Source organism: Crocodylus siamensis, chromosome 12 (genome assembly GCF_052110815.1).
Source record: "Crocodylus siamensis isolate JL-2025a chromosome 12, ASM5211081v1, whole genome shotgun sequence".
NCBI lineage: Eukaryota > Metazoa > Chordata > Crocodylia > Crocodylidae > Crocodylus > Crocodylus siamensis.
In genome coordinates, this window is record NC_143406.1 from 9387598 (window position 1) to 9409537 (window position 21940).

The 21940-nt window shown below is 49.9% G+C and overlaps 1 protein-coding gene across 2 annotated transcripts; it reads right to left on the reverse strand.

The window, feature by feature from the left end:
• Positions 1–29: 29 nt before the first annotated feature.
• LOC149854581 (solute carrier family 2, facilitated glucose transporter member 5-like) lies at positions 30–21634 on the reverse strand. Of its 2 annotated transcripts, none has more exons than XM_090024063.1 (12): positions 21214–21634; positions 12707–12805; positions 11417–11577; positions 10525–10649; positions 7320–7472; positions 7106–7231; positions 6367–6554; positions 5939–6049; positions 5012–5113; positions 4430–4505; positions 2081–2208; positions 30–1984 (listed from the first exon to the last, which is right to left on the reverse strand). In XM_090024063.1, the coding sequence occupies exons 1-12, from the start codon at positions 21265–21267 to the stop codon at positions 1748–1750; spliced, it is 1560 nt and encodes a 519-aa protein (XP_089880189.1). In that variant the 5' UTR covers positions 21268–21634; the 3' UTR covers positions 30–1747. The 2 variants fall into 2 exon arrangements, with proteins under 2 accessions (XP_089880189.1, XP_089880190.1); XM_090024064.1 differs by lacking the exon at positions 21214–21634 and adding an exon at positions 15967–16770.
• Between the last annotated feature and the right edge of the window lie 306 nt (positions 21635–21940).

The following is a 21940-nucleotide window of genomic DNA, read 5'->3' on the forward strand; positions in this document are numbered from 1 at the left end:
AAAAGATTTGTTTGCACATAACGTGAAAATTGAGATGCACTTCATATATTTGTGTAAGCAAATAGCAACCGCAAACAAGCAACGATGGAGAATTGTCCTCTGGGTCCTTCATAAAAAGTCATGGCTTTTCCTCCAGATACTAAAGGAGCATTACAATTATCAGTCACGCTTTCGGAGAACACGCTGGATTTCCCAGAAGTGCTGTGTTGTTAAAAGCAAAGGGGGGGTTATTTTGCCTCCTTGTTACAAAAACACAATTGCGCAGTGCCACCAAGAGGGAAACAGATGTCAAACACTTCACGGCTGCAGCTGTTCCTGTCTGCTGGATTTGGTCTGAAGACAAGTAGAAAGACTAATCTTAGGATCTGTCCAACCTCTGCTGAAGGAGACCTATTTCCATGGGTGACTGCAGAGGTTTAATAGTTTGCTGACTACCATGACTGAGGAAGTTTTGTAGAAAGCTGCCGATTCAGGGAACTGGCACTTCATGAGTCTGATTCTTCTCTCATTCACACCAGTGTAAATCAGGAATAATGCAAATTAATTTAAGGAATGAAGGGAGTTAGGAGCAGAAGGGGACCTATGGAATGGCACCAAGACAAGAAGTCTATCAAAGATCGACCGCGGCTTTGGCAACATGGTCACAGACCGCCATTCTCCCCCCTGGGCACGCCTGATTTCCTGCATCGCCTGGATGGTTTCAGATTCATTCTCACCCAGTCCTTTGGATGTCCCCTTGGGCCAGGATTTCAGGCTCTCATTTTTGTGGGTTCAATGCAGGTCACCTTGGCAGAGCTAATACTGGATTGCACTAATAGGAAAGGTGCTTAGGCATCTGAGCACCATCTTTTTTTAAGAGATGCCCAAAATATTTAAATTGCACATGGAAGTAGGTGCTGGTGTTAGAAGGAAGGCTCAGCCTAAAAACCTGCCTGAAACACCAAGTCCTCTTGGTCTCCATTTCCATTAGAGCCACCCACACACACACACGTTGAAGCCCTGCTCAGAACAGAGCAGACTGGGCGTGCAGACTTATCCCACTTCACTTAGTAGTTTGAGGTCTCGCTACCTTTTCTGGCCATAGTCCTTCTGTTTTTGGCTCCACGACAAGTGGCAAAATGACCATCTGCCACTAGGATTTCACTAAGCCCTGCGTCTCTGGCTCCGGTCTCTGGCTGGTCCCCAGACTGTTATATGTGGCACTTGGTATGTGCAGGCAACCACGCTAGGTATATTAAACTGCGAGAAGCAGCATCTTCTATGGGCCAGAGCACAGGCTGAGGGTCAGGGATCCTGGAGTACTAACTCTGGCTGCACTGCAGACTCACTCCGTACACTTGGACCGGCCAAGACCTTGCCTCAGTTTCCCTGCCTCTGAGATGTGGATGCTATTTCTTCTCTTGCACAGGAACGATAGATAACCAGCGTTTAAATAGCATTTTGGAAGCGCTGCCTCTGGACCCAGGGTCTGGACACATTGCAGGGTTTGACTCAGGGCTCCAGAGTCAGCTGCAAACGCAGAGGAAAGAAATTAACCTTTCAAAAATCATTCACTAGCAGCAACATTTGTGCTAGTGCTGGCAGGGGATAGCTAAAGAGACAGCCCGCTGCCTGCTTTGGACATACTCTTACTGCAGAAGACGTGCAGAGACAGTCTGAATGGAAAAGCACAAGTCCGGTAAGACACCTGCTCCCCCACCGAAGAGATCCCTTGGTCACCACAGGGTCCGTCAAATGCTGAGGTGGGTTAGAGGGTACTGTTCATGGCCACCTCTTTCTTCTCATTCCAAGTCCCTGGGACAGCTTTGATATCCATGAGCTCCTCTTTGCCCATTGCTACTTCCACCCCATTCCTTTTGGCCATGATCTGGTTGATCTCCATGAAGGTTTTGTTCTTGGTTTCAGGAACAATGAAGAAGATGTAAATGACGGTGGCCAGGCAGATGACGCAGAAGACGAGAAAACTGTAAGCCCCAAGTGCTTGCTGAAAGAGCAAAGCCGAAGTGAGAAGTCAGGTGATGCTGAGATAGGGGCTCAGCAGCATGGGGGCATGAGACTTTGGGGTTCAGGCTTTACTCACCTCCATATAGAGGAACACGAGCCCCACAGTGAAGTTGCAGAGCCAGTGTACGGATCCACCCACCATGAATGCTGCAGGCCGGGATGACTGAAGAAACATCTCAGTGATCAGTACAAAAGGGATGGGGCCTGAAGGGAAAGGAGGTGTTTGCAGGTTTGAACAGCAGTTGCCATTGCTTAAATCCCTAGAAGTCTTGGCGTGATGGAGGACAACAGGTGCTGAACCACCAGCCTGGATAACCCAGCTGGAGGATTACACTAATAAAAGTAGATGGTGATGACGGTAACTAGACCTTATCACCATTACAGCATCAGCTGCACCTCTGTCCCCATCTGGAGCTGGCTGCATGCCTTCACCTGGGCTGGGACACAGCAGCTCTCTCGCTTTCAGACTCGGCTGTGGGCTGCAACACCCTGGCGGCCAGCTTTGCTTTCTTAACTGGTCCAGATAGGCTTGGCTCCTGTGGGCCTCAGTACACTGAGGAGTTGTGATTCTGGCCGGTGGAGGGCAGTAGGTCATGTGCACAAGAGCCATCTCATTACAGGGTTAATCACTTCCATTTTTCAGACAAATAAATGCACCGTGTGTGCCTTTAGGAGACTTGCCCAAGTACCATTTAGGAGACAACTGCTATCTACAGGTCTCTAGAGCAACTTATTTTAGACTCGAGGCACCACGCCATAAACGTAAGAGGTCGCTCAGGAAATGTGAGCTTAGTTTTCACTTGCTTTTTAACTACAGAAAAAACAAAGCCGAGCAATTCTTCTGCTACAAAGGAATTAGAAAGACCTCAGCAGGTCAGTATGTTTTTGACACTATGGATTCCCATTAGAATTCTCTGGGCTTCTCTTGTGGATCAGGTTTGCACACCTAACACTGCTAACATTGTGTGACACCCTACAGCATCCCTGAAGCAATTTAAAGCTATCCCAAGGTTGTGTGGCATCCTGGTTGAGAACCACGGGTCTAGAGAAACTCCTACAGCTATTATCGAGGCAGCCCTGGTTTTTCAAACTGAAATTAGCCCTTACATGTACTCATTGGAAAATGGTGCGAGAGATCACCGCACTGCCCCTTTGCTGCATAATGAGGTAAAGCAGCTCATTTTCTATTGCTCATCTCACACTCAACATGCACCCATCTGATGGGGTAAATGGTCTTCTTCGAGGGCAACCAGGTGGCAGGAAGGTCACTGCTCCTGCCTACTGGTGGAACAGACTCTTGGTCACACAAAGCCCTGAGTGCCAGCCAAGCCCAGTGATGTATTTACCAAATGGCAATGGGGAGCAAAGGGAAATAGGGCAAATGGAACTGTTTGTGGGCCAAAAATCACTGAACATTCACAGCTGAGGAAGAAATACATCAGGAGAAAGAGGACAAAAGATCCTGCACTTGCCCCGGCTAGCAACCCTGCGCTCTGCACTGAGCCGCACTCCAGGCCTGTTGGACTGCACCGGGGGAGCAGGAGGGAGGAGGTGGCAGCAGTTTCCATTTGCCAGTGAAGACCTCCTGGAGCACAAAAACAACATGTTGTAGCATTCAGAATGGCTCTGGCAGGCTCCTGCTGACAGGCACCAAGTGCATCAAAACCACGAGGTCAAGTTGTGCTTCCAGCTAGACATACACTGCTCCCACCACTTCACAGCCCAGCCAGGGACAGAGTGAGGCTTATAGGAGGCAAGCGTTGAGCTTCTCATCATCCTACTTGTGCTGTATAACTCCAAGAGAGCCGCATTCCTGCAAAGCCAGTAGGAGCCACCCTTCTCATAGCAAGGTCTTTGCAGAGCCTCTAAAAATAGGACCTTCTTTATCCACACATGTTCTGGAGATCCTCCTTCAGCTTAAGGGTTAAGAGGCCTGCCTGTTTCAAATGCAAGGTGCTTCACCCTGTCTGACACAGTCTGCATCAATATTTCTAGGTCACATGGCCATTCAGAGATCTATGGATCAGTACCCCCGGATGGACGCATGATGCTTGCATCAGGACAGTCTGCCTTCATACAGGTATAAATATGGAGCAGATGCACAGCTCTACACAGATGCAGCTCAATCTGTTCCAAGGTGAATTTACCCCTAGCCAAGTCAAAAGGAACTATACTCTTAATCTCGGGGCATCATTTGCTCAATGCAAGATGTTGCCACCTAAATTACACATGTTGGTGAGGTTTTATAACTGCCAGACAGCTGCCTTAGGTGAGCTGGGGGTCTGTCCTGCCCTGGATACCCAAGGTAAGTTACACTGGTGTAAAGGTGTCATGTGTCCACACCCCTTGTTGCTGTTAACGCTGCAAGTAACACGCCGCCCAGTTGTGCCGACACAGGAGATCAGACCGGTCCATGCATACTTACTTGCCCCAATAGCATGTCCGATGATATAAGCAATGACACTGGCTATGCTGATATACGGCATCCAGCGAACACTGGTCTGAGGAAAGTAAGTCACTGGTTAGAGTCAGTTCACATCTAAAGCAACAAACCCAGGCTAGGGTTTGCCATGAGATTTTGGGAACCTCTAGCCCCGGGGGATGTTTCCTATTTGGCAGAGTTCACAGTGGTGGAGAGTGTGGATTTGGCAGTGCTGGTATCTGAACCCAGTGCCTTGTCTGGGCTGGACCCTCAGTTTGCATGAGCAGATGCAAGAAATGCACATTGTGGCTCATCAAGTGAGACTATGCAGCCAGAGCCAGCCACACTGCGTGCAAGCTGCTGAGTTCTCTCACCAAAATGAGCCCATCCATGTAATCAATTGTTTCCCTGCTTTCCCAGCAGAATGATTAGTCCCCTATAGTGCTTGCTCCTAAGTGCAGGGGAGTTCTTATATATTCTCCCTGCAAAGTGGGGAGGCAGCCTTTGACATGCCAGCCCTGCTCACATCCCCTCCAAGGTCCACAAACACACGGCAGCTGTCGGCTAAGCTATCTAGCTACAGACCTGGAGGTTCAGGGCCATCGTTAGCACGGCGCAGGAGATGCAGCACATCCCAAAGCCGACAAGAAGCAGAATCCTCCTCCCCGCCAGCTCAATGATGAAAACCTGGAGGACACAACAAGAGGTTAAGTAGGGAGACCTTGAGGGAGCCAACCAGGCCTTCTCCCAAAGCGAGGAAGAGGCCAACAAGTTGCCAGTTTAGTGTGGTGCTTTCTGAGCCAGGGCCTGTGCAACCTCTGGTGAGAGTCATAGTTTCAAAGTCCTTTGAGTTAGAAGAGGAAGGAAATTACTGAGTTCTCAAAAGTTGTAGAGAGGTCTACTTCAGGACTTACTCTAAGCTCCACAGAATAGGGTAACGGTGATAGAGGATGAGGTCCCCTCTTGACAGGGCTGTCCAAGACAATCCCAGAGGAGTCCACGTCGGGATAGACGTGTCCAGAAAATTCTCCAGAAGGTTTAGTTGTTTGGTGTTTTTTAAAATAGAGAAGTTTTCATTTTCAGTCAAATCTCCTAGGGTCTCTCTGCAATGAAGTTCCCATGGCAATCGTGTGTCATGGCAACAAACCCCCCTATTCTGGAAACCATGTAAATAATAAACACGTCCTGAAGTGTGGATAGAGGCACCAGAGCAAGCTTCACCTTAGCACAGGTGTGGCTAACTGTGCTAGCTGCCCTGGGCTTGCCCAAGGATTTTACCTAGCTTTTGAGACAGCTTTTGCACTCACCTCCATACTGCAGGCACTGCATTACTAGCAGTACTTAAGGCAGCTGTTTTAAACCTCCATCTGAGCTGCAGCCCCACCATGGCAGCGATTTGCCATTTGCTCTGCAGCGGGGGAAGTGATTTGAGCTTGTGGGGGTTTTTGTGACTGAAACCAGAAAGGGAACAGGGAGGGAATTAGAAGTGGTAGGGCTCTGGGAGATGCTTACCGCAAGGCAGGTCATGACCACGTTGACGGCGCCTATCCCCACAGTGACGTACTGCACTGCGTTCGCCTCCACGCCAGACGACTTAAAGATTCTGTCTGCGTAGTAGAAGACCTGAACCCAAATCACAGCTGTGGTTATGCATGGCCGTGCAGGGTAGGGGGAGACGGCCACTTAACCAGACCCCAAACTCTCCTATGCTTTGGAGAGGTGCGCATCTGGATCCAGTCACTGTGGTCGGCTCCTTTCCCCATTAAATGACCAATGACCAAACCCCGAACTCCAGAGCAGAATCTTCCCAAATGTTAGCTCTATGACGTGGGGCTAATTTATCCATTGGCAGGGTCTAGACTGGACTTGTGCCCAGTTGAAATGGGCTCCAGGACCATCCTACCCCATGTGCATTAGGGTACCTTTCTTCCCCCACCTACCGCATTGACCCCAGAGAGCTGCTGGCCCATCATCATGGCAATGATAGAGATGAGCTGCCACCGCAGAGCCTGGAAGGTGCAGAGGTTCATCACAGATAGGCGCCCTTCCTGCTTCTCTGACTGGTCTTCTTGACACATCTCCTCAATCTCATCATCCACATTGTCCCAGCCTCTCAACTTCTGCAGTGCTGTGTGAGAGGAGAGAAGGGAAAAGTTGGACTTCCCAGGGGTGCGCAGCAAGGGGAGGGGACTGGAGTAACAGACACAAGAGATGCCTCGGGGTGTCCCAGACAGGGCCAGTTGGCCACTTCTTCATGGTGGGAAAAGAAGAGTGACTGGCAACCACATGGTAGACAGTGGTAGGCAGTCAACCTCCCACACTGGGGACAGGTCAGCAGGTCCTGGTACAAATAAGCCAATAGAGGAAGTGACATGGACAAGTTCCTCTCCCAGAAAGGTTTTTTTATCCTGGTAGCATTAGGCAAAATCAGTTGCTTGCTAGGTACCCACTGTCAGGGACGTTTCCACTAGCTACTGTTGATCAAGTGCTTCCAGATCCTCAGCCAGCTGCTAAAGGGGTAGCATGTTCCTGTTGGTACCACTAATCCAGTGCACCCTAACCTGGCTTTTGGTTCACCATGCTCCTCAACAGCTTGCACCCCTGGATGCAGGCCATGCTGCCACCCATCCCCCTCCCTCCTCTCACCTAGCTAGGACCATGAAGCAGCAGCTGCTGTACCTTTCCTGGCTTGTTCTTCATTTCCCTTCTGTATCAGGAGGTATCTGGGGCTCTCTGGGAAGAAGGGCAATAGGATGAGCTCCACAACCGCTGGGATGCCAGTCAACCCCAGCAACACCGGCCAGCCTGCAAGAGAACAAAGGACGAGATGCTGATGAGAGCAGTGATCGCCTGTGGAACAGTTGGGGACCCGAGCCTTGGCTTGTGGCTTTACCTTCACGATTTCCTAGGATGCTCTTGAGACCAAGGATCTGAGCTACAAGTATCCCGATGGTGATGAAGAGCTGGGGCATCACTCCAATCGCACCTCTCAGGTTTTTGGGGGACATCTCTCCCAGGTACATGGGAACAACATTAGAGGACAGGCCTAGTTAGACAAAGAGAGATAAGTCCAGCCTGTGAGCGCCCACTACCTTCGCTGACTTGGTATGATGCTTTTCTGGATGATGGCAAGCTGAAGTCCAGTAGATCAGGAGCAGCCAAGATACCTGGAGCTTACTTTCCACTGCAAAGTCACCAATTCTGGGCTAGCCAAGGTGGGCTCAGGCTAGAAGCTCACTGCTATGTAATGATGATCACTCTGAGCCATGTCCAAAGAGCTGGTGGTATTCCCCCCCCACCCCTTGCAACTAAATACCCGAATGCTTGGCATTATCTCCTCTGCTAGGGTGAAGGTGTCACTGGGACCGAATCCATCATCACAACCAGTGCCCTTACTAGTCCATCTCTGAAATAAGAATCAGGGTCAATCAAGGACAGGGAAGCTGAATGTCAATCTTGCCTCAGAAGGTACGTCCCAGGGCAGCAAAGCTCACTTTTGCTGCCCAGGCTGTCTCCAGTAGGATAAAAGTAGCTGCTGGGGTAGCAGTAATGTGAATTTTGCCTGTTGTCAGACCCTTCTACACTATGTTTCAAACTGAGTCAAGAGGCCTGGTTCCACTCTGGATTTCAAATCATAGTGTAGATGGGGTCTAACTAACTGTGTGTCCAGACTTGGATTAGTTCCTTGACAGGCACAATAGTTTTGTCTTGTCTGCATAGGCTTTTTACCCTGCTGTTTCCAGGTCTCTCTGCTGTGCAGATGGGTTCCAGTTGAAAAGCAAAAAAGGCAATAAAGTTGAGGAGTTTGATGCTTCCTGTGGGCATTTAGAACCACTAGAGTGGGCTCAAGCAGAAAAATTTGGGTCTTAAGTTTTGAGGGGCTTGCTTTGGGCCCACCATCTTTTCAATACTAAAGCTGTTCTTCAGAGTCAGAGCAGGATGGAGACAAGTCAAACCTGCAATCAGGGTTGCCAACTGTCAATAAAATGTCAGGCTAAAAATAATGGTCAGCAAAAAGTCTGCAAAAATAAACTTTAGCTATCAGTAAAAACACTAAGCAGGTGCAGCTTGATTGATGCTCAGAGCACAGCAGCACACGGTGGTGTCCAAGTGACAACACAGCACCCTGCAGGGAGTGTTCTCTCAGCCATGTGCTGCTGCAGTGTCCCAGGCTGCCTATAAAACTTTACACATAGGCTTCTTTGGGTGTCTGTGCCAGGATGGGGAGAATAGCCTGAAGCAGACAGAATGATTCAGGGTGCAGTCAGGGGCAGCTCAGCACAGTGTAAAACCATCACTGTAGTCAAGCAGGGTTGCCAACCTAAGAAATATTTTATTACTGCAAACTTTTTACTGACAACCAAAGTTTTATTTTTACTAAGGCTGATGTTAAATCCCTTCTAACTGAGGCCTGGCAGCAGGGCAGGCCATAGCAGAAGAGCTGCATTTACATATATCAGTTAAATAATGGCTATCAGTGAAAAATCTTGTAGCTCATCAGTAAATATTATGTATAAAACTATATTATTTACTGACAGTCTAACAAGATTTTATTTATATATATATAAATATTTACTGATGCTCTACAAGATTTTTCACTGACAGCCATTATTTAACTCATATATGTAAATGCAACTCTTCTGCCATGCCCTGCCCTGCTGCCAGCCCTCAGTTACACATACACATCTTGGCATGGCAACCCTGCATCTGATGCATTCCTGGCAGGTGGCTCTGGGTATCTAACAGCAACATTCTCAAATGCAACAACCACCTGTCTCCTAGCAGGACAGTGGCCAGCAGCGGGCAGCACAATACTTCCAAACCAAATCCAAGATACAGTTTCCTCCTCCACCCTCTGGAGGGCAAGATGCTCTGAAACTAAGCCCTGACCTGAAAGAGTGTGCATCTGATTGCGGGCATTCCCTCCCTGATAAAACTTCTGAACCGCCAGCTGCCCCCAAACAGTCTGGGCTGTGCCTTTACAGCTTGGGATGCATCTCTGCCAGTGGCAGGCCAGAGTAGGTACTGAGTCACAGGGGGCACTCGGCTGCCATTTGGGTATGTCACACTGAGTGGCATCATCAGCATAAACCCAGTGTTGCCAGCTCTTACCATTGTATTTTTCATCTTGTGATAAAACCCCAACTCCAGGAGCCATGTGACTACCCAAAGCTGTGGATACCTTCAGGCCCCTGAAGTCCTGTCTACACTACGGCTTGTACTGCTGCTACCATCCAGTGAAGCTGGTTTAATGTTTGCAAAGGCACGACATTAATCAAATCCAGCCCAGACCTGGTCACATCCTCAGGGCAGACTCCATAGTTCAGGCCAGGTCAGGTGGGCAGAGGAACACAGGTTAGATTTTAACTCTGCTCTGCCTTAGAGTTATAAATAACAGGAAAACTTCAGGAGCACTGAGCTTCTCACAGTACCAAAACCCATCTGAGAAGCTGGCTAAATATTAAGCACTTACTACAAGCTCCATACCACCATCATCACACTCCTGCTGGTGCACATTTAAAGCCAACCTGGGTTAGCCTACACTACACTGAAGTGCCTGAAGTATAGCTATCCGCTATAATAGAGCCCAGCGGCCCTGCATTGATAACAGGACCAGTTTCAATGTAGTCGAAATAGGTAGTTCCTGGGATGGACATCTGCATATGGCCATGTCTCTAATGACTTCAGACTGGAAGAGGTGTTCTGTTGCTAGTTTAATCCAAAAGGGAATATAAATTTGGCCTAAAATATGAGGAAATGGACCATCACTCAGAGGGTAGCAGGTTGTATGAGCTGTTGACTAATAGCCCATCTTAAAAAGGAGACTATTATTGAAGAACATGTACAGAGATGCTGCCACACAACTCAAGCTCCAGCCTCGTCGCTTCTGTTCACCAGGGATCACCTTCATCAATACTGTCTGTTGTGCACAGAGTCAAATATTGAATAGAGTATTTTACCACAAGCAAGCCTAGCACTACCATGAACAATATCACTCTAATTCGCTGCTCGTGTACCCACCTGATGTGACGTCCCCCCCTCCCCGGCCCAGAGAAACCTACCATTTGTCCTATGTGTCCATACAGCTTTTCACCCACCTGCATTTATTCCAATGATGATTCGGGAGAGGATAATCCCCTCAAAGGTCTTTGCCACTTCCGAGGTCCCCATGAGGATTGCGGGGACAATGGAGAAGAGATTATTTATCAGTAAAGTGCCCTTTCTGCGAAGAGACCAAGCGGGTGACAATTATAGGTCACTACCATTTTTACTACAATGGTATCTAAAGGCCCCAACTGAGTTTGGGGTCTAGCTGTGTTGGGGGCTGTACAAACATAGAGGTGGCCCCAGCCCAAGGGAAATCTTATCTTTTAAACAGACGAGATCAAGAAAGGACGCGTTATGATCCAGTTTTACAGGTATGGGGCAAAGGCATAGAGAGGCGAAGCATCTAACCCAGGGTTATCAAACCTAGGGGCCAGCCCAGTGTTTCCTGTGACCCTCCCCTTCTTTGTTGCCCTCCTGAAGGCTTCTTGATTATCATTTCACACACAAGAGCACATGGCTGAGGAGAGAGAAGTGGCGATGGTGAATGCCAAGGACATAAAATGCAAAGGGTGGAACTGAACCACATGGGACTCTGACAAATTAAGCTGCTCCCCACATAGATGGAACTGAAAGGATTATTATTAAGATGAGGGGTCATACAGGCGTGAGAGAGCAGGGTCTAATAGTCCCGACCAGATGGCCCATGTAGCCAAGTCCCCTACCGGCCCTCTGCACCCAGCCCATCTGACCAGCAACCACCCAGGGAAAAGGAGGTGTAGCCCTTCCTGGTCTGTTCAGTAACTATTAGTCTGGTTGTATTGCGGCAGAGTGGATGTGGCCAGGAGCTGGGCAGACCTGCAGGACCGCTTTGATTCAAAACAGGGTAAACAGGCTCCTTTGCTGACTGCGGTCAGATGACACCGAAGAGCCTTTGCTACTTACCTGCCACAATTGTTCACCAGAGGGCCAACCAGCAGGGACCCAAAGAAGCCTCCAAGTGGGAACATGGACACGGTGAGAGACCAGAGCAGCGTCTGGAAGTTGCTGTCCATGTAGGTGCCATACCTGTCCATGTAGGTTTGGTTGTAGAAGTTTTGCATGAACTAGAAAAGATCCAAGAGAGGCTCAGGAGCAAGAAAACATGATGGAAACCTTCATTCCTGCTATAAAAGCCCAACAGGAAGAGAGTAATGCTCTGCACAAATTCCCTATATTTTCTTCAAGTTGAGGCACACAGCGTCTAGGGAGGAAATGGACAGGAAGCCAGGGACAGACTGGCTCTTCCGGGTGCCTGGCTTAGCTTTGGGGCTCTGCGCCTCTTGGGCCTCGGCAGGCAGCGTCAGGAGGACAAGCTCGAGTCAAGACCAGCAGTACTCAATCTTTTGGCACCATCAGGCCTTCTGCGCCTGGATCAGGTCTTGCACCACCCCTGCCTGGCCCAGCAACACCTGGTGCAGGCCCTGTGTGCCAGGATCAGGCGTTGCTCTGTCCACACGCGCCAGGGTCAGGCCCTGTGCGCCTGCTTCTGTGTGCAGGGCCACGCTATCTGGCCTGCGGGGCTCCCCACAGGTCCAGAAATTTGGCACCAGGGGAGCCCTGCAGACCAGATGACCTGGCACCGAGGGCCAGATTTGACCCATAGGGCAGGGTCTGAGCACCCCTGGCCAAGACAGGTGGTAGTAACTTCTTGTGCAAGAGCAGGAATTCATTATGGGGAGGGCAGGGCCATCAGGGGATGAATTTTGGCAATATCCTGGAAATAATGGCATTCATTGGACAGACGGGCATAAAGATAGTGGAGGAAAATAGGAATTTGGGGTCAAAAGTAGATGCAGAGAGTTGTGGTCCTTGCCGGAGGGTAACAATTTGTTCCTGAAGATAAGGAGAGCCTCAGTACAGAGCTGTGGTGGATGGTGGAGCAGGGAAGAGAAAGGGCACAAAGAGACATACTGGCAAAAAAGGAAGAGGGGGAGGATTACCGCCAGAGCCCAGTTCAGTGCAATTCTGTGATCGTGTTTCAGCCTAATCCGCTGAAATCACTGCACGCAGTAAACATGAGGCAGAGACCAGAGTTAACACATGCCTCGCCTCCTTTGGAGGACTCGTCCTTATCAAGCTTAGACTTTGTTCACATAGCAAGGTGCATTGCACACATGCACACCCACGTGCCCTTCGCTGGTAGGGGTCTGCTTCTCTTTATCTGCTCTCTCTCGGCTGTTACTTGCTACCTACCGGAGCGGGAGAGTTGATCACGGAGACGTTGTAACCGTACTGGAAGGACGATCCAAAGGTGGACACCAGTGTCACCAAGGTGAGCAAAATGGTCAGTTTCTGCGGGGAAGAAGATGAGTTACATTGTCGGGAACGGTTTTCAGGCTGTCATTAGAGGGGACCTCCAGAAGATGCTTTAAAATATAGGACTCCTGCCCTCCTTTACTTATGAAGAAAGGTAGGCACCACTTCCTCTGGATTTCCCCTTGGAAATGTCAGTGGTTAGCTTGGGTCTTCTGGCACTTTGTGGCACATCTGAGTTCTGAATGACGGTCCCTGAACCTGATCTTTAACGCAACCCTCTTTTCTCCAACTGGCCACTGAAACACAGCAGCACCTTACATAAAGGAAAAAAAGCTTTGGTAGAAAAACCAAAAGTCTCCTCCCTTCTTGCTTGCTCCATTTTTACTCGGTTATCATCTGCATTTGAGGAACGAGCAACCCACTGGCCCACTCCATCAAGAACTTCCCCATCCGCTCAGCCTGACAATAAATGAGTGCTGGTTGCAATCAAATCCCATGCTCATTCACAAGCACATTGTTTCCTCCAGCTGTCATTAACCTCGCTGTCTTGGAGCCTTTATGTTCCCCAGTTCCCCTAGGCCATCTGTGAGGACACAGGCTCTTTCATGAGAAGATCTTTCAGAGTGACCTCTGGTTCACCCAATATTCATTCAAGCTTACTCGGAGATTTTAACTGCCCACTCGGACAGGCCCGGAGCGGTCCAGTGACTGCCCAAGGTCAGGGAGTCGGTCAGCCTGAGCGAGGCTCCCAGCTCTGTGCCCAGCCTGTGATGCCTCACTGAAAAGGTGCTACAATCCCTCGGTGCTGCTCAAGGCATTGCTGCCCCCGTGCATGGCTCCGAGGAGCCAGGCAAACTCACCCCCTCTCTGCTCTCATACAGGTTGGGACTCTCCTGTGTCTCCTTTTCTGGCTTCATGGTGACGTGCGGGGCACAAAGCAGAGTCTGGGCTTTTAAAGCAGAGGAGGAGCGGAGGAAAGGACCCCCCCCACCGCTACAGCCAGGGTGTGCCCAAGGGCACAGAGTAGTGCTATTTATTGCCCCATATGTGATCCGTCCTCTGAACCCTCCTAGGCTCAGCGAAGAAACTTGGCAGGACTCTGCCTGGCTCCCTCATGCCCGTGCTTTTCCTTCCCTTGGTCAAGGATGGTCAGGACACCCTGGGCCAAAGCAGACTTTTCCCAAGGTTTCGCCACGGCTGCAATGTGCCCACGGCAGCAGGCTGGTGCTGCCAGAGAGCCTATGCCACAGTGCCCAGACCCTGCAGATGGAGATCATGTTGAGGGGTAAAGCACGTGGCTTCTCACTGGTCTGGAGACTGGAGCACAGAGCTGGGAGCTCCTGGACTGCTTCTGGCCTGGCGCAATTTCATCTCACTTCTTTGGGACTCAGCTTCCCTACTTGCAAGTAGGGCTATTGGCACTCGCCATCAGCCCTTCTTACCCAGGGATGCTAGCATGAGCGGCTGGTACCTTCCAAGACCAGGGGGACACCAGATCACTGGCTGGGGGGGGGGGTCACCCCGCAGCCGATCTCCAGAAGTTCCAGTTTGGTGACTGGTGCTTCCACGGGGTGCGTGGCTGATCTCAGGGGGTGCTTGTGCACCCCCTACGCGTTGCCAATGGATCCTCAGCTCACATGGAGCAATAGTGCCACTGCTCCTGGAGGATGCGATAGGGCTCAGCTGGACACAGGAGTCATTGGTGGGCACCAGCCAATGCTGGTAGGGCACTGAGAAAAGCGCATCATGCTCTGGAGCCAGGAGCGGCGCAAGGATTTTTTGTCACCCAACCTTGTAACGTACCTGGGACCGGATGAGGGTGGGCACCAGACAGAGCCCTGGAGCAGCAGCATAACTGCACTGGAGCTGCTCTGCTCACTTCTTTGCGTGCCCACACTCCTGGGGTGGCCCCAAGGGAGCACGTGGTGGTGCATGTGAGCACACCGTTCCTGCCGCCCCCTTCAGTTTGCCACCCCGGGCTGCTGCCTGCGAGGGTTGGCCAGTTATGCCAGCCCTGCTTGAAGCCTGGTGCCCCCAATCATTGCAAGGGAAACTCCTGTTGCTCAGCACCTCTAAAGACTAGGCTTTCCATATGCCAAGCAGCAGGCTGGGCATCTTAGCCAAGCAGGCGGCGTTATTAGTCAGCTCTAGTTTGTCTGAATACTTCAGCCAGGAGAAAGCCTTTCTTTGGGCTGCCCAGGGAAACAATGGAAGGAGCTGCTATGTGTTAACATAATAGCTGTTGGCAGGGCTCAGACAGCAGCATGGCCAGGGGTTACAGGATTGGCGTGGGGCCTAGTGAGTGTCTGGCAGCATCTCTTCAGGGCCGCGTAGGCTACAAAACGTTCCCGACAGCCTCATCCCGCAACGACCCACTTCAGGGAGGGCAGGGGCAGGTCCCAACTGTTCCAGCGCAGGTATCACCAGGCCTGGTGGGGACGGGACCTGGATGTGGTTTAAACACTGTCAGGGCAGCACCCTGCCTCCCTGCTCCCCTATCAGGAATCGAATCCAGAGCACAGAGCAGATGGCTCAGGGCCCTCCTACAGATCACAGCAACTCAGGGAAACTCGCTGCTCCTGCTCGAGTCTTTGGCCTGTTGCTTAAACACCCCAACAGATTAACCTCTTCGCTCCTTGGATCTTTTGCCACCACGCGTGAGGCTCAAGTCACCTGTGGTGGGCAGGGGGTGAGCTCTCTACTCTCTAGTCTGGCTCTCAAAGCACTTGGTTACTAGTTAACTAAGATCCCCTTCAAGTTAAACAGAGATATGCAAAGTTCATAGATATAGCCCATAACTGGACTAGATTAACAACCACTATTATTCTTGTCCATGCTCCTTTTATTGCTCTGCATTAATGAACTAAAATTGTCCTCCTGGACCCTCCAACCGACTGCCCAAGTGACTGCTTTACGGTTGCCTGTGTAAGGTGCTTAGCGCAAGGATTACATCAGCAGTTCTCAACCTTTTAGACTCAAGGGCCCCCCTTGGGAAATGAAAGCTCTTAGTTTTCACTCATTTTTTGACTGAAAAGATACTAGAGCAATTCTTCTGTTGCCAAGATCAGCAGCTCAGAATGTTTTTAGCACTATGGATTCCTATTAGAAATCTCTGGGGTTGTTTCATGAATCATGCTTGCACACATATCCGTGATGACATCGCCCGCCAGAGTTAAGAATCGCCGATTTACACTCGCCATTCCCTGTCCTTGACAATTTTTGGCACCTGCCAGTGGTTCTACTTGAGAGTTGTTCTGCAGCTTGTAAAAGTATTCACACGGCATTCAAATTGAAGTCATGCGAACAAGATGATGATTGGAGCCAGGCTGTCCCCCATGCACGCACCACTCAGCGTTTGTTCTGGACACAGCTGATTTACCAACTGCTACCTGTGTCACTGTTCACTTAAAGTCCATTTCAAACTCCAGGAACTCAGGGGATTCTGCACAGTGCATGTGACGGATGCAAGAGCTTTTTGCAAGCAGAGGGTCTAATGATACAAAAAATAGAGCTAATTGGCAGCCCAGGCTCCTGCCTGATCAGTGCTCTCCCATTGTTCCAGCTGTAACAGCAACAGGAGTCTTTGTGCTGCCTCTGCTTGCTCTGCCTTCCCCTGTGCAGCTAAGCAAGGAAGGGGGAACTGAGGGTAAGGCCAGGTTTATGGAGGCAGGGGGTGCAGGGAGGGAGTATGCAGTGCATCAGTGGGGGCGAGGGGCATGGGGACATGCACAGTGCTGCAGTGGGAGGGGAGGGCATCCACACATAGTGCAGGTCAGGGTGCCCGGGGCATTCAGCTTCTGGCATTTGGCAGTCAGCCCCAGGGCTGCTTAGAAAAATTGGACAGACCTGATATAAAGGGTGCTCAACATACTACTTGCTACTGGGGGTGCACTGAAGGGAATACAAGCCACAACACGCAAGGCAAACAAGACAACTGGAAAAGAGATAAGGAGGGAAGAGGAACATCATATATCTTGACTTCAAAAAAGCTTTTGATCTGGTATCCCATGATCACCTCTTGGCCAAACTGGCCGGTTGCGGCCTTGGCTCCACCACGATCCGCTGGCTGGGAAATTGGCTCCGTGGTCGGACCCAGAGGGTTGTGATTGATGGCAGTCACTCATCGTGGTGCCCCGTGACCAGTGGGGTCCCTCAAGGCTCTGTCCTGGGACCCATCCTGTTCAACATGTTCATTAACGATGCGGACATTGGAGTCAGGAGTGGACTGGCCAAGTTCGCCGATGACACCAAACTTTGGGGCAAAGCATCCACGCCAGAGGACAGGCGGGCGATCCAGGCTGACCTGGACAAGCTCAGCAAATGGGCAGACGAGAACCTCATGGTGTTTTAACACCGATAAATGTAAGGTTCTCCACCTTGGGAGGAAAAACCTGCAGCACCCTTATAGGCTCGGCAGTGCTACGGTGGTTAGCACTACAGAAGAAAGAGACTTGGGGGTCATCATTGACCACAAGATGAACATGAGCCTGCAATGCGATGCTGCAGCTAGTAAAGCGACCAAAACGCTGGCGTGCATCCAGAGATGCTTCTCGAGCAAATCCCGGGATGTCATTCTCCCCTTGTACTCGGCCTTGGTGAGGCCGCAGCTGGAGTACTGCGTCCAGTTTTGGGCTCCACAATTCACAAAGGATGTGGAGAAGCTTGAGAGAGTCCAGAGGAGAGCCACGCGCATGATCAGAGGTCAGGAAAACAGATCTTACGATGACAGGCTGAGAGCCATGGGACTCTTTAGCCTGGAAAAGCGCAGGCTCAGGGGTGATCTGATGGCCACCTATAAGTTTATCGGGGTGACCACCAGGATCTGGGGGAACGTCTGTTCACCAGAGCGCCCCAAGGGATGACGAGGTCGAACGGTCACAAACTCCTGCAAGACGTTTCAGGCTGGACATAAGGAAGAATTTCTTTACTGTCCGAGCCCCCAAGGTCTGGAACAGTCTGCCAGCGGAGGTGGTTCAAGCACCTACATTGAACACCTTCAAGAGTAAATTGGATGCTTATCTTGCTGGGATCCTATGACCCCAGCTGACTTCCTGCCCTTTGGGTGGGGGGCTGGACTCGATGATCTCCTGAGGTCCCTTCCAGCCTTAATGTCTATGAAATCTATGAAATCTCAGGGAACAAACGATACAGGAAAGTGCCCAGCACCAAAGGGTTGGGGAAGGGGATTAATTGGTTCATAATCACAGACAAATTCCTGACAAGTTTCATTCCCTGTAAGCAGAAAAGCTGATTTGCCAGGCTGAATTCCTTCCAACAGCAAAAACAGATCAGCGTTGGAAATTACCTTGTACACGCAAACACTGGAAACAACATGCAGTGTCCCACTGCAATAGCTGAGCTGCTGGAGAACAGTCTTCAAGTGCTAGCAGCTCTCGGGTGTAGCAGAATTAGTACACAGAAAGACAACACATTCACAAACAACGTAGCAGACAGAGGATGGAAACCCCTACGACATCGAGACAATTTTGCACAACCCCATGGAAAATTGTCCCTGAACAAATCCCGGTTAAAACTCAACTGGCATCAGTTATAACAGTTTAGGTTTCATCTGTCTACCTCCATCCTGGGGTAACCATGGTACGTACACATCTGGGATAGGGACAGAAGTTGCACATAAACTGGTTTAAGTCATTAGAAACTGGCTTAAATCTGTAACAGACCAGACGGTCATGCACATAAACTAGTTTCAAAATAGCTGAAACTGGTTTCAGATAAACCTGGTTGAATGTAGTATTCAGACTTAACTTATTTGGGTCAAACCAGTTTATGAAACTTCTATCCCAGACCCCCTCCTGGTTCAAGTTAAATCACAGTTCCCCAGTATCCTGGCATGCTTTCCAGCCCTGGGCTGGGCTGTGGTCTCTGCTCAAGCAGAGAAATCTTGCTGTGCGGGGGGGGGGGGGCCTGCCCCCCCTACCAGGCAAACCCCAGCTGGGTTCTGGGGTCAGGGAGGGGGGTTAAACTCCCCCCACCCCCAGTACAGAGCTGCCTTACTAAAAACTTACTGCTGGCTGCCACTATGGACTACAAATCCCAAAGGCACCTGGAAGCAGGAAGAGGAAATGATTGATGAGCAACCCTGCAGAGTCATGTTACTCTAAGTCTGGACTTCAAAGCCCAGAGACCTCGGGGGCAGAAGGAAGAAGCAGCAAAGCACAGCCCGTGCTGGCTGTGTGCCAGACAGCTGTGCTGTAACACCCCCAGACTTCTGGCCTGGGCCACTGCAGGTATATGGCTGCATTTCCCAAATCAAAAGTGAATGTGTGTTCAGGTGTTTCTCAGTTTAATCTCTGCAATTTAAACTAACCTGCAAAGACTGAATTGATTCAGCCTTGGGCTTTTTGACTGTACTTTTTTGGTGGTCGAATTTAATCGGCTTACAAAACCAATGTAACACGTGACAGTCTGTCCAGGCCCTTAGAGAGATTAAGTGCTACTTCAATTCAAACAACAGAGGATGGTCCTTTGATCTGAACAATCTTCAGTTTAAAAACCTTGTTTTAAGGCAAACCCGGGTGTGATAATGCTTTATCTTTCCTTAAAGAAAGATGATTCCAAAAAGTTTAGTGCCCAGAACTCGACAGCGTCTCTCAAGGAGAGCCTAGAGCTTTTGCCAGCTATTACCAGCATTAATTAAGACAGAGATACAAACCAGAACATTAGTTGCAACAATCTTCTGAGCATTTCTTGGCTCTCTAACCACTAGAGAGAGTCCATATGCAATAGAACAAATTCCAGGCTAATTAACCCCTTTAGATGCTGGCTTTACATTGGGCAGAAAGCCCACAAGCCATCCCATTGCCACCATGACATGCCCTGACCTGCCTGAGAGTACACTCTGAGTTTGATTCCTAGTTCCTGGATTCAGAGAAAGTCTGGGCAGAGACTGTTCATTCACTGTGTGGGCTGGGAATGAAAAGAGTTGCTGCTGCACACCATTCAAAAAATGAGATCTCTTGTCCTTTAAGTCAATGAGATACAGGATAAGAAAGGGAGGAGGGAGATCAGAGTTATCAGAGGGACCTCATGTCCTTCCTGTCAATCAAAGGAAAAAAAAAACCCGTAACCATGTTATATAACCAAAAAAAAAAAAAACCAGTGCAATGAGGTCAGATGCAATCAGGAGTCCTTCAAGAAACAGCAAATATTTGCTTATCAGAACAGTTTCTCAAAGATTTGCCTATCAGCAGCCAAAGAAGAACAGCCATAAGGCAGCGCAGTAGAAAGCAGTAGGCAAAGGAACTTTGAACGCACGGATGCAGGGAGGGCTGCGCGACAGTGACCCAAACGTGTCATAGCTTAGCACCCAGCCTCTTCCTTGGCTGATAACATCATACCACCTCTCTTCTCTCAGGATGCCCACACATTTTAGAAGCTTATTGCTATTTGCGGCTTCCTGTGGGTGCATCCAGGTACGCTATTATAGCACCACTTACAACAGCCTAGGACTTCACTCCCTGCCATCTCACCTGGTGCTTCACAGCCTCTCAGCAGATGGGCCTCTCAGCCCCCTGTTTCAGCAACACAAAACATTGTCCACAAGGACTGAAAGGAAAGACTCCCTTGATCCCTTGACTAGGAGCAGGAGAGTGCCGAGGACTCGCACGTGAGCAGCACTAACTCCCCCCACAGGGAATCTATTCATACACACACATGCATTGCACGTGCGCGCACACACGCATGCGAGCCATTTACTGCAGGAAGGACATTCACAGACTACAGAAGACAGCTGTTTAAATTTTAAGCTGCAAAAATCCCTGGGGCAGGGACTCTACAATTATTAGTCCCTAGGTCCTTTGCAATTACCAGCCCCTAGTCCCAGAGAGTCCTGGTTTTGCTCGAGAGTGGTAGATACCATCCTGGCACAAGTACTCAGGTACCACTATTACCTCTGTGGTTTCAGTATTCATTCCCTTTACGAACTGCATATAGCTTAATACTGATCTACCAGCAGAGACGTCTGCATAATAGGTATTTCAGCCAATATGCACATCAGTCTATCAAAGCTCACTGTGTTCATGCTCTACCCTTGCTTTCAAATCCAAAGCGGAGAACTTCTCTGGAGACACTTGCTACAGCTGCCAATAGCATTCCCACACCCTCTAAACAGCCTGTGGTGGGAGATGCATGTTTGGGGAGCTATTTGCATTTAATCCCGCTGCCATGGCCACAAAGCTGGGAGCCAAGGAGAATGTAATATTTACGGTGAAGGGAACCCACTCTGGGGCAAAATCAGCCCAAAAGGTATTATTACAGTAATAGCAGTACTGGAGCAGTGGAAGAAAAGGGAGGTTAGACCAGGACCTCGTACGACAGCAGGGCTTACCATCAAGAAGCCGTCAACCCTCATCCTTCAGAGAAGACTCCATATGTATGCCTTTCAATATAGCAGAAAGAGCATTTTCTCAGCCTTGCAAACTTACCCCATTCCTGGGTATGCTGCCCCGTGACCCCTCTGCCTCCTCTTTCACTGGCATGGCTGCACGATCCAGCCGAGACGGTATGACAAAAAACAGCAAGGAGACAGGGCACTACAGAACATTAAAGTTCCCCCTGCACTTTGTTCTGAACAAGCACTTGATTGCCCAACTGCCTACACTGTCCTCTTGGACCCTGGTGGGTTTATCTGCCCGTCTGGCCCCTGTGTGGATTTTGCCAAGCTCGGTGCAGTCTCTCTGCCTGGCAGGTGCCTGGAACCCAGGAAGGGGAGTGCGTGTTTGCACTGCAACACAGCGTTGATTTCTGCAGTTCACTCCAGAACTACATAGGATCAGACGTCACATGGAATTCAACACAGCAGACGGAGATGCCAAATATCTCTGGAGGGGAGTGCCCAGTATCACCAGCCAGGACCTCTCCAAGCAAATCAGTGCTGGCACCCATGAGCTTAGAGAGCTCATCTGACCAGTTCTCCCTCATAGGAAGATGGATCCAAGAGGTGGCAGCAGGTAAAAGCATGGATAGAGTTCAGATTGCTGCAGCAGCATTTAGCTGCCTTCACCAGGAGAATGTCCTCCTCTCTTCCTGTAAACCCTCCCTCTGTCATCTTCAAAGCTGCACAGCAGATGATGCAGATGCCTTGTAGGCACTGCCAATATTCACGACACCCTAGCCCCCCACAGGTTTCTATGGAAAAAAACAATGTGCTTA

Coding starts and splice junctions, on each gene's coding strand:
- LOC149854581 (XM_090024064.1), bottom strand. CDS start 16,053: ATGCCGTGTGAATACTTTTACAAGCTGCAGAACAACTCTCAAGTAGAA. Junction 6,050..6,366: donor AGCTCTCTGGGGTCAATGCG/GTAGGTGGGGGA, acceptor ATTTGGGTTCAG/GTCTTCTACTACGCAGACAG. Junction 2,209..4,429: donor CGGACATGCTATTGGGGCAA/GTAAGTATGCAT, acceptor CTTTCCCTTCAG/GCCCCATCCCTTTTGTACTG.